Here is a 12345-nt window from a genome sequence, read left to right on the forward strand (position 1 = left end):
AGACCTAGCAGACAAGGTACAACAGTTGGGCCCAGTCCTCTAACACAGAAGACTGTTGACCCAGAATCCCTAGAGAAGGAGCCACTTGGGGTGTGAGAGGGCAGCCTTAACCTAACACCCTCTGCCCACCCACCCAATCCCTTGGCCCACCTCGTCCACTTAGTGAAATCATGATTAACTTCCAGGGTCCCTTGCAAAGGTTACCTCTGTGAAGCCTCTACCGAATCGGCCAGACCACTCCTTTGTGCTCTGGTAGCACCATTGCTGTACCTCTGTTAGAGCAGTTAGCAGTCTGGCTTGTCTTCTAGTTCATTCATACTGGGCTGGTCAAGAGGAAGGTCCACATAACGAGTTATGTACTTCACAGCCTTCACTAACAAAGGGGGGGCTCCTTCATGGTGGGGCACTCCTTCACGCACTCATACAGTCATTATTGAGCACCTACTGTGTCAGGCATTAGCTCTACTGCCAGGATACAGTAGTGAATAAGGTGTCCTTATTCACATTCTCACATTTCCTGTTGTCTAGCCCGATGTCTAGCTCAGAGCTTGGCACAGTAGGGTTTAGAAATGGTAATCTAATTGGAAAGCCGCTTTTGCACAGCAAGCACTGTTTTAACTTATGTGCTACAGGATTAGAAAATATTTCCTCAAGATGCCTTGTCTAGTTTATATGACAGAAAGTCATTTGACTGTATGAAATATTTTAAAGACATTTGGGGTGACCTTGGGGGACTGATGGAGTCTGGGGGGTTAGCACCCCCGGCCGCCCCCAGGGCTCACCACCTGGCTGGGACCCAGCTGGCCAAGCAGGCGGCTGCTGGCCTCTGCCCCGCAGGCCCCGCCCCCAGACCCTCCCCTCCCCGGTGCCACCCCGGGGCCCCGCCCCCGCTCTCCATAGTTACGGCGCTGCGGAGGCGGCGGCCATCTTGGCAGCGGAGCGATGAGCGGGTTGAACCCGAAGACTGCGGCCGCGGGGTCGGCGGCTGGGCCCGGGGGGCTGGTGGCCAGCAAGGAAGAGAAGAAGAAGGCGGGCGGCGGTGTCCTAAACCGACTCAAGGCGCGGCGGCAGGCGCCCCACCACGCGGCAGAGGATGGCGTCGGGGCGGCGGTCACGGAGCAGGAGCTGCTGGCTCTGGACACCATCCGGCCCGAGCACGTCCTGCGCCTCAGCCGGGTCACCGAGAGTGAGTGCCGGCCTGACCGCGCCCTGCCCTCGCGCCGGGCCCCGGGCCCCTTTGTCGCCCTCAGCGGAGCCGGCCGCTCGCCGTCTGACCGGCCCCGGGGTCCACCCAGGCCCCCCCGGCCGGCCAGGCCGCGTCGTTCCCCGCTCTGCCGGGCCGGCTCTACGCTCCCCACCCTCACCCAGACCTGGTTGGGAGGGGGTTCTCCTTGAGCTTGACCGCGCTCCCCTGTGCCCGGCCACGCCAGGCTCCTCCTCGGCGGGCTTCAGCTGGGCCTCCAGACCCGGCCCTTCCCCTTCTTAGCTGGATCCGTTTGGGTAGGGAGCCCCCTTAGCTTAACCGGAACCTCCTGACCCTGGTTAAGTGGGACCACTGCACCCTCGTCCTGGAAGACCCACGGATATCAGTGAAGTTCCTACTCAGCCAGGCTCCCTCAGCCTGCCCACTCCCAGCCTTTGAAGTCTCTGCCCGCCCAGACCCCTACCTGCTTTCTTTGCTTTTCCTTCCACTCCATCCCCTTACAGCCCCCTCTCCAGCCTGCCTTGGCTCCCTTACTCCTTTGGTCCCAAGCCTTGCCCCTTTGTGTGCAGAGGGGCCCTTCCTTCCTCAAACATTGCCGTGGCATTTCATGTAAATTTAAAACTGCCACATTAGAAAATATGTTAATAAAGTTTCAGTTTATGTACACAGTCCAAAATGTGAATCCTGCTTTTGACACCTGTTCTAGTGAATTAAGAATGCGTCAGGGTTTAAGAAATGCATTTCTTGCCTAAAATGCAGCCATCCTACACGGTTTTGTTGTTAATAAGGAAGGGTGGGAAGAAATACATTGCCCACCCTGTCTTGGTTCTCCTCCCTTTTTATGTTCTCTTCCAAGCCAAGCCCTGACTTGCGGCTCTTTCTCTTGCTGCTATTCCGCCCCTCCCCCATTAGACCCTGCTTGCCCTGCCCATCCTTGTGGCCTACCAGACTTCTAACCCTGCCACACCAGCACTTCCTCCATGGATCTAAGGCTGCCACAGTGTTACCCGCTGAATTGCTTTAGCTGTCAGCCCGGGGCTGCTTAGGTGTACCTTAGGTAACTGGTGGCAGCTCTAGTGATTTAAGGGTGGGAGTTTAGACAGTGGGCCTTGGTCCAGCCCGTATGAAAAGGAATTCCCATCTCCTGATAGGTTTAACTTGATTCTGGATATTTCATCGTCCCCACTTTCCGTTAGATTGGGCCTGTCCTTTGCATGCCTGAGTGTATCTTTAGAAGGTCTTGCTGTTCAGTTTATTGAAACATTGGGAAAACGCTGCTTCTGTTCTGTCCCCATTTTCATTTGGGGCAATAAAGTCCAGAAGTGCTCATCACCTGAGCTTTCTAGCCTCCTGCTTTCTCCTGATATCAGGGTCAGTCAGGCCATTCTCCTGCCTGTCCCTAAGCGGCATTCTCAGTGGGCACTCTGGGATCGGTGCTCTTGCTCAAACTCACCCCAGCAGCCTGCTGGAGAAAGCCACAGGCAGAGTTTGGTGACCTCTGGATTGTGTTCAAGTCTGTTCCGTTCAGCAAGTTATTTATTGAATACCCTCTGAGGTGCAGAACCCATCTCAGTCTTTTTAGGATTTACAAAGTAATCAGCAGCTCTCAAGTTGGCCGTATTACTGGAGAGACAGCTTGTAAAACATGGAACAACTAACACAAGCAGACAATGTAAGAAAAAGTGCTCAAGTGAGCTGTGGAGAAGATGCTCTCAGGAGTCGTCGTAGAAAGAAATCAGGGAAGTTTCCTATGATCAGTACCATTCTGACCAGCTGCTCAGGTTGTCACAGGCTCCACTTCTCTCTGGCCCAGTGCCCTCCCAGCAGATCTGCCCTGTCACCTGTGTAGGTATGGCCCACTGCCTCATTTTGTACAGTCCACAGGCTAAGAATGGTTTTTACATTTTTAAATAGTTGAGGAAAAAAAAATCTCGGCATGCATGGTTATATGCAATTCACATTTCAGTGTCTGTAAATAGTTTTATTGGACTACAGCCATGCTCATTTATTTGCAGGTTGTCTCCGACCGCTTTTCGCTACAGTGACAGAGTTGAGTACTTGTGACAGAGACAGTGTGGCCCCAAAGTCTAAATTATTTATGATGTGGTCCTTTACAGAAAACGTTTGCTAATCTCTGCTGTGCGATACTCACAGCTGGCAAACCGGCACTATATTGGCCATTAGATCATCATAAATGTTTTAAAACGGAATTGTAAAAAAATTCTCTCCTGTTGTGACATCAAGTTAATAGATCATGAAACCTTTGTAGGCCATTTTTGGGGTGTTTCCAAAGGAAGCCCCGTATACTATTCCTGTTTCTAAAAGTGTTGTGATAATCTTTCATCCCATCCAAATCCATGCTCTTTTTTTCTTTCTTCAATCCCCTTATTCTCTTCACGCAACTTTTGCTTATAACATAAGAGGAAGTTTTTGGGTGTATTTTAAGTGAATTGTGTAAGAAGAAAAACCCTGAGTTTGCTTCAAAACTTGACCAAGAAAGAAATGGTAGTTTTGGAGGATTATTAAACAGCATTTATGTCTTTCTCTCTTATTTTCAGATTATTTATGTAAACCCGAAGATAACATCTACAGTATTGATTTCACTCGTTTCAAAATTCGAGACTTGGAGACAGGGACAGTGCTCTTTGAGATTGCCAAACCCTGTGTTTCAGGTAGGCCTCAGTATTGTCGCAGCCACTTGAGAAGTTCTCTGAGGCTCCCGTTTGTGTGAGCCATTGCATCCTGCAGCGAGGACCCCAGCAAGTCCCCTGCCACACCTCCTCCTGAAGCCTGGCCTGCTGGGCCCTGCTGGTCAGAAGCTGCCCTGAGAGGCTGGTGTTTGTTGAGTATCTGCCCTCTGCTGGTTGTACACATGTTTCTGTTTGTATCAGGTCATGTAATCCTCACATTTCTGGGAGGAGCTATTATACCCATTTTACAGATAAGGAAACTGAGGCTCAGAATTTCCAAGTGACTTTCCTAAGGTCCTGTGCTCGTTTATCTTACCGCGTTGCCTCCACTTAGGAAAGGAAGCCTTGGAATTAAAGTGGAATGAGGAAAGCACCCCTGAGCCTTATGTCCTGGGGACACTGGAAGGGTGATGCTCAGGGTCCTGGTCCAGGCTCCCCTGTCTTCTCCCTTGCTTTCCTTTAATCAGTGCCTCCTATTTCTCTGTAAGTCCTAGTTTGGATTTTAATCTTCACCATTTTTTGGATGAACAGAAAGCCCAGACCTATGAACTACTTGGGATTCCTTAAAGTAGCTTTGAATAGATGCTTCCGGTGCTTGTGATGCAGCCCCAGGATGACTCATTCCCGGCTAGGGGACCACATGGCAGTCTTGGAGCTCATCACCCGAGACAGAGCACCCTCTGGCGTTAGTTATTAGAACACCAGCTCAGATGACTGCAGAGTAGTCACCAAAGTCTGTATTAATAATTCTTTTTGCGTCTGATTTGCTGCTCAGAAAGAGCCTGTAAATTTGGTAAGGCAGGCAGTATCCCAGATGGGTCAAAAGGCTTTCCTGAGAAAGTCTTAGGTCGGGTTCATTGTCCAGCCAAGGCTGGAGCCCTGGTCTTTTCACCCCATCCGGCATCCTTTGTGCTCTCATAATCTAGGGCTGACCAAGGCACCTAACGGCTCCAGCTTGAGAGTACTTAGCTGGTGTTGGGAGGATCCGGGCCAACCAGCTTCCTGGTTCTGTGGCATTCACATCCCTAAGTGACACATCCTGGCACTTCAGATGTTTGGAGGACCCCAGGGCTCCTTCAGATGTGTGGATTTGGGTTAAGCTGGGCCCACAGTAGTCATTTCAGTATAGAATTGAACTATCTCAAGAAGTCAGTTTTAGATCCTGTAAAAATACCTTGATTTTCAACTTCTTCAGCCTTTCCCTTTAGGGATCTTGATTCACTTAGACTGTGCTCCTGCCTAAAGAGTACCTCCTGCTGCACTTGTTCTGATGAGTTCGAATCCCTGAGACGATTTGGTCTGATTGTCTCTGAATCACACTGTTGGAGGGAGGACTCTTGAGTGGCTGGCTTTGAACCTCTGCTCAGTCTGGGTCCCCATATGCTCTTGGGGTTGTCATAGGCGGAGATGTTTGGGGCTAAAAAAGACATAAGTTGCACCCACATTCAGCCTATACCTGGAGAAACTGGACTCTGGATGGCTACTAGTGGGAACTCCCTTGTTTTTCACATTAGAATGGTTCTCTGATTCGTTTTACAAAACTTCTACATTCTGGCTTTGGGAATGGACTAGACTCGTCCTTGTTCAGGTCCCACACATTGGTCCATTGCCTGTCTGCCTCACTTTCCCAGATGGTCAGTGTTGGACTTGGCGTGGCCTGGGGTACCCCAAGACTGTAGGCCAGTACTTCCATTTAAATAACAAGATTATTTCTAGGGGTTATCTTTGCTGCCTGTCAGAAATTTTTGCATTCTTTGAACTGGCCTTTTGACTAGTTTCAACCTTTGTAGTCTCATTTTTCTGGTTGGCGGCTAGCACTGCAGCCTTGTCACCAGCAGACGTGTCTGTATGCCGTCAACCGTGCCAGGGGCCTACCACCTGGCTTGTATTTCAGGCTGGCTCTCTTAGGATATGGCCCAAGCCCCTAGACTACATAAAAGGTAAATAGCTTAGCGTTTGAGAACAAGCTTCGAGTCCCTGGGTTCAAATCCCCACTTCCTCCATTTACTATCTGGGGGACTTTGGACATGTGACTTAACTTCTCTGAGCTGCTGCATCCTGATCTGTAACAGAGATGATGATGACCCCCCACAGGGTTGCTCTGAGGATTCTGGGAAGTGATCAGCACAAGGCCCGGTATGTAGCAAATGCGCAGTGAATAATGGCCATCCTGCTGTGGGTGTTAGTACCGTTCATTGTTGTGCTGTTGGGACCCGTGAATACGTTCAAGATTCTGTGTGCTCTTTCAGACCAAGAGGAGGAGGAGGAGGAAGAAGAGGAGAATGAAGGTGGAGACGTGGATATCAGTGCAGGACGTTTTGTCCGCTATCAGTTCACACCAGCCTTTCTCCGCCTCCGGACAGTCGGGGCGACGTGAGTACCGGTGTTTCTGGAGGGGAGAACACTCGCATGTCCACAAAGAATGTTCTCATTTGGGTTCTGGATTGGCTTTAGAGGAGGGAGGAGGCCAAGTAGGGCTCACAGAGATTTATTTTGCAGAGTGGAGTTCACAGTGGGAGACAAACCTGTGTCAAACTTCCGGATGATCGAGCGGCACTATTTCCGGGAACGCTTGCTGAAAAACTTTGACTTCGATTTCGGCTTCTGCATCCCCAGTAGTAGGAACACTTGTGAACATATCTATGAGTTTCCCCAGCTTTCTGAGGATGTCAGTATGTATCCCCTGAATTCTGTACCGTTCTCGATTCTTGGGGCTAGAAGGAGCAAACCTTGGAGTCCGTCTGGTCCAACGCCCTCATTTGGCAGAGGAGGGAGGTGATGACGTGATGCCTCTCTTGGCATTTGACCTCAGGCTTCTCATTTCCTAGCGCTCCTGTCTAGGGTTTCAAGCTCTGCCTGGATGGGAGCATCGAAGGTTTTAATAATGCAAGCCTTCTGCTTCAGGTGCCTGCTGCGGGAAAGGGGGTGACTGAGGAGTTGAGGGGAGGCCCGTGACGATCCCCGGACCTAGGGTTAGCTAGAGCGCTTCTCCGAGCCACTTGGTTTTCCACTGTGTTCTAGTCATTGGCTCCTGCCCGGAACTCCTTGTTCGCCTTCCCCTTTCTCCTTAGAGGGAGAAGTGAAGCTGGGGGCTAACTAGAATCAGAGGTCTTTCTCATCCTCTGCTGTCAGAATAGATCCGCAGGAAATAAGGAATTGTTACAGAGTTTGGAGCAGCAGGAGTGGCCGGATGGAAGCCATGTCTTAGGAAGAGTAATCCTATCGTTCAGAGGAGGAAAAACTGGGGAGGCACCAGAGGGAGAAGCTGAGGCAGGGGAAGAGGTGGACTCCTCCAGAGAAAGATGCACTTTATCAGTCCCTGTGACTCTGGTGGAGCTCTCTTGGGTCACCACCATTCTCTGCTGGTAACCGGGGAAAATGGCTCCAGAACAGTGAGAATGTGAGCAGGATCTTGTGAATAGTGGGGGGAGTTGGGCTGAGTTGTAGGGAAGGATCTACATACACTGACTGATTTTCTCAGAATCCCAGGTCCTTAAAACTGTTACATTCCAAAAACCAGAATATTCTCACTTGCATTGACAGTGCAGTTCCCAGGTAAAACGAGGATTGCCCATGGGGCAGGCTGTTCACGGCAGCATCTGATCCGGGGACCCAAGCTGGGCCGGAGTATGTAGATCTCATGAGAAAGGGTTATGCGTAACATTTCAAGTTTTTAACCAAGTTGGTAGAACTTTTCTTCTTGAAACCAAATGAGCTGAAAGATTGTGGAGGTTAATATTCTGGATATAAACCAAATAACTTCGGCCTGAGTGGGTTCAAAGGACTTTAAACAATCCATTTCATCTTCTGAGAACTGTGGTAAACAAGCGGTTTCTCCGGAGGAACTGAACTAGCATATGGTCATGAACTCAAAACTGACCAGAGGTAGTGACCATGAATTATCTTGACTCTAGTATGGCTAAAGATGGCTGGGCAGTTGCCTGAGCAAACAGAAGATTGAAATCTGGATCCCAAGACAAGCAGATCTTTTGCTGGGTCATTTGCGAGTTAATACCCTGAGCCATGCCTGTGAAAGGCTCCTCGCCCTTTGTGCCGCGCACCCCCCCCCCACTCATACACTCCTAGGCTTCCTTTGGTTGTCAGGGGTGCCCGTGGGAAGTGGGCACAGTGAGGCTCAGCTTTTGGAATTTGGACCAGAATGTCTAGAGGTGGGGAACAGACCAGAAGTACTGAATAAACAGTCTTCGGTGGGCCTTGTTGGCCAAAAGGTAATCCCGTTTCCCTGGGGTTCTGATTAAGGGCTGGAGATGCCCAAGGAGCGCCACGTCAGAGTTGATCGCCTCCTTATGTTGAAGTGGGTATCGTGTTTAATTTGGGGGCCTCTGTGGTTCTCTCCGGTTCTCCAAGCCCCCCCCCCCCCTGCCCCGTTCCGACCTCGTGACTCTGGCAGAGTATACTCACACGTTCTGGAGGCCTGTCTTATGAATGAGAGAGGGGATACTACGTTTTCCCCACCTAGCCCATGGGGCAGATTCTCACATATGTCTTTGCTGTTTCCCTCTCTCTGACTTGCAGTTCGTCTGATGATTGAAAATCCCTATGAGACCCGTTCTGACAGCTTCTACTTTGTTGACAACAAGCTGATAATGCACAACAAGGCTGACTATGCCTATAATGGAGGCCAGTGACTGCTGCAGGAGCGGACGGGGCGGTGCTTTGCTGTGGCCCAAGGTCTTGGCACATGGAGCTGGTTGAGCCTGCTGTTCGTCACCACACGTCTGGAACCTGGTCCCAGGAAGCCAGGGCTGGGGTGGTAGTTTCCTGTACTCGAGATGTGCCAAGCAGTGCTGTGTTTTCTTCCGCAGTATTTCCCCTTCCCTTTTCCCTGCCCCATAGGTCGCAGAGGTACTAGAGTAAAGTAAGGATTAGGGTAAGGCTCCTGGAGTCCAGAGAAAAAAGCAAGTGTCTTTTCCTGTAGTCCTAGCCGCCTGCAGCTTGTGTTGATGGCCTGGGTGTCTGCAGGTGCAGCTGTGTCGGGGTGAGGAGGCTCTGGCTGCCCGGCTCGCAGGTCAGCAGCTTCTCCGTAGATTCCTGGGCACTGTGAGAAACTGAAAGGTAGGCCTCTTCTAGGCAATTCCTCCTCTCATTTACAGTGTTGCTGTTGACGTAGTCTGACCTCAGCTTGTATGTAGTTCTAAAGCAACTGGAAAGAAAGGGGGTGGTGGAGGGGTGCCAAGAGTGGGAGTGCCGGGGGCCGCTAGGGTTGTCAAACTGAAAGGTCCACGTTGTGGAGAGGCGTGCTTCTCTGTCCGACTTCAGGATCTTCCACCGCTCCCCTGGGGATGCGGAGAGGTTTCAGCCTGGCACTGCCTTCCTGTTGCCATTTCGGAGGAAAGATGAGCTTGCTCTGCTTGTCCTGCCTCCTGACTTTGGAGTCTGTCCTGAAACAGACTGTCAGTTTTGTGCTCTTGGAACAGTAGGATCTCGAGGCCACAGCAGGCCTTGTATCTTGTGTTGGGTTTTGTTTTTTGTTTTTTCCCTAGTCATCTTTCAGGGAGGTTTTATAAGAGGACCGTGGTGTTCCCAGCATATGTGAGGTGTGGTTAGACTTTGATAGTATTAAACAGACTTCTGGGGCTAATCTGGCTCATGTTGGGGCCCGGGATAGTTACGGACCAGCAGCTACTTAAAGGAGGGATTTGATTTTCTCTACACAGGAGAGCCTGCAGGATTGGCTTTGGTGTGGATTTGCCTCTGAGACTCTTTGTAGATTTCTTATTTAGGAGGATTTTCCTGTCGACCTTTCTCCTGAAGTAATTTCTGGGACCATCCTGGCAGGTCAGACCTCAGTAATGCGTATTCTGATCCTTCATACTCCTAGTTGAAATGCTTTGGGGTGTTTGGAAAGGATGAATGAACTAGGCCAAGGTGGCTCTCGAAAGGTGTTCTTAGAAAACCTTCCCTGCACATCCTCATGGGCTACTTTTGTCCCTGGGCCTTTCCTGGATAGCCTCTTACCGCCTCAGCTCCTCCCAGCGGTCTGACTGGGGTGGCTGACCCTCTGATAAGATTGTCACTGTGGCCGGGGCTTAGCATTGACAGAAAGGTAGCAGGAGGAAGGGCCTGGGCATGTGGTAATAGTCACTGTGAAGCATCGTAGTAGCCGAAGGAGAGCAGTCCCCCAAGGTGCTTGGGACAAAGGCCACACGGTGCCCAGGACAGAAGGGCCAGCACTTGGCCACAGAAGCCCCCTGTGCATTCGCTAACCAGTGTTGCTCCCTCTTCGGATTCTGGAGTGTGAGTGGCCTTGAACCTTGGCCAAGTGCTCTGTGCCAGGCCAGCGTCTGGGCCGTGCCAGATGCTGGCAGCTTTCTCGCTGAGGAAATCCTTACTCCTGTGTGCTGGCACTGGATCCAACCACTGAGGCAGGGACGAGACCAGGCATCCTGCAGATGGGTTACTCATCACTGGACCCGGTGAATCTCAGAACTGGAGTCTACTGCAAATCCAGGTGCCTTATGTGTGGCTCTGTCCCACGTGCTGCTGGGAAAAGCTGCATTGCCCTCCTTCCCTCCTTATCTGTGGACAGACAGCAGTACCGCCTCCTTACCTCGTTTCTCCCTGTGGCTCCTTTAGCGTGTTTGTGTGTGCATCCTGAATAACTCCTTCTCTGTGGGACAGTAACCTCGTCGGGAGATTGTCTACTATTTGATATTTAATTATTATCTAGGATGTGGTTTCTGGAGCTGTCCAGAGCTCTGCTCAATAGCATATGTCTTGGAAGTGTGTCCCAGGGCAGACCACGTCTTGTGGACTAGTGGGCTGTCTCTTATATGCAGTGTTTGCCTTCGGTAGGGGGAGGGCAGGGGAGGCAGGCGTTCTGGCTTGAGTAGTGCTGTATCCTCTTCCCCGTTAGCTTGCCTTAGTCTCACTGGAGACCATCTTGAGGCCATGTGCTCCATCTGTGCCCAGGGGGACAGGGATATGCCATCTGCTCCAGAAGGTCAGTCTGGTTTTCTGTACCTGGGAGTCTGGATTTTTGTGTCTCACTACTCAGGAAATCTTGAGAAGCATCACCACTCATGGGGGGGGGGGCGGTTAACAAGGGTGAATTTGGAGTTCAAGCTTTTGTACCTGACGTGCGGAGAGAATTGGAAGTCGTCCTTTCTCTGAAAGTAGCCGAAGCAGTCAGAAGTTCAGTCGGGAGGCCATGTTCCTAAGGAATCGGGGCTTTTGATAGCAGTTGTCTTGGGGTGCTACAGGGGGAGGGAAGAAAGTGACATGCACGGGGAGACCCTGCCTCCTGTTCAGAGCTGGCATCTGAGCGGCAGCTCCTGGAGGGACACATGGCAGCAGCCTGGCAGAGAAAGTTTTCAGGGGCCTGCAGAACTTCTGGAAGACACCTCCAGCCTTTGGGTCATCTGATTCTCCAACAAGGGCAGTGATTTAGGGAAGCTGGGGCTCACCGTAGACTGGTGAGTGATTCTTGAAATGGCAGTGACGGTGAATCGTCCACCTGTTTTTCCAGTTGAGGTGGAATTCATTTCTGGGTTGGATTTAGTAGGCTGCGTGCCATGGACAAGTTGGGGGAGTCTTGCCTTAGTGTGTCCTGCCGCCCCCAGTAGGCTCCCAGGGTACTCTCTTTTTTTTCTCTGTCGAGCCACTTTGGCTGGCTCTTGTCACCATGGTGGCAGGGAGGTGTGGGGACTGGAGACGGTCTGTCCCCAGAGCCACAGTGTAGATCCCTTGCCGGGGCCCAGGGATTCCCGATGCAGAGGTGCTGCTTCGCCTGCTGTAAGCGCTGGTCGTGACTCCTTGTTTCTCACATTCCATGTCACAACGTCTTCGCCACAGGAAGGGGCTGGTGGAGGCGGACTTAACTCCTTGTTTTACAAAGGATCATGTAAAGTCATTGAGGTTGTGAAAGTCTATTTTTTCCCCCTGTAAATCTATTTTTCACAGAATATAAGAAACATCAATGACCTGATCTGTCCTTCCTCCTCTTTCCCCTTCACCTAAGATCCTCATTCCAGTTTGTATTGTCTTTGTGTCCAAAGTAAACTAGGTGACTTATTTGTACAAAATGTTATTTTGCCACAAGAGACAGTAATAAAAGATTTTCACAGTACGTGCAACCTTTCTTGTCCCCTGACTGGGCCCCGTGGGTTGCTGGGGGGAGCAGGTGTGAGGTGGGGTGGGCTCTGCGCTTCTTTACATGACCTTTCTGTAAATAATGAGTGTAGCTGGTTTTTGGGGTGATCAGGGAAAAATACTGGGCTCTAGGTTTAATATTTTTGCTTTGTTTTGCTGGGAGGCTTTGAGAATAAAAAATGTATATAATACTTCAATGTTAGGGTTGTTGAGGTGTGTATTAACTGCAGTAGAATTCACCTGGTTTAAGATACAGCTGGACGAGCATGCAGCTGTATTACCCCATCACAGTCATGGTACAGGGCTGTTATTTCACCCCCTAAAGTTCCCTTGAAACCA

General features: G+C 50.7%; 1 protein-coding gene across 1 annotated transcript; it reads left to right on the forward strand.

The window, feature by feature from the left end:
* The first annotated feature begins 912 nt into the window (after nt 1-912).
* On the forward strand, nt 913-11983 carry UNC119B (unc-119 lipid binding chaperone B). Its single transcript, XM_002928886.4, has 5 exons — nt 913-1186; nt 3763-3876; nt 6144-6267; nt 6394-6566; nt 8431-11983. Exons 1-5 carry the CDS (start codon nt 943-945, stop codon nt 8541-8543), a joined length of 768 nt encoding a protein of 255 aa, XP_002928932.3. The 5' UTR covers nt 913-942; the 3' UTR covers nt 8544-11983.
* Nucleotides 11984-12345: the final 362 nt, after the last annotated feature.

The sequence above is a fragment of the Ailuropoda melanoleuca genome, chromosome 12 (assembly GCF_002007445.2).
Source record: "Ailuropoda melanoleuca isolate Jingjing chromosome 12, ASM200744v2, whole genome shotgun sequence".
Classification (NCBI taxonomy): domain Eukaryota; kingdom Metazoa; phylum Chordata; class Mammalia; order Carnivora; family Ursidae; genus Ailuropoda; species Ailuropoda melanoleuca.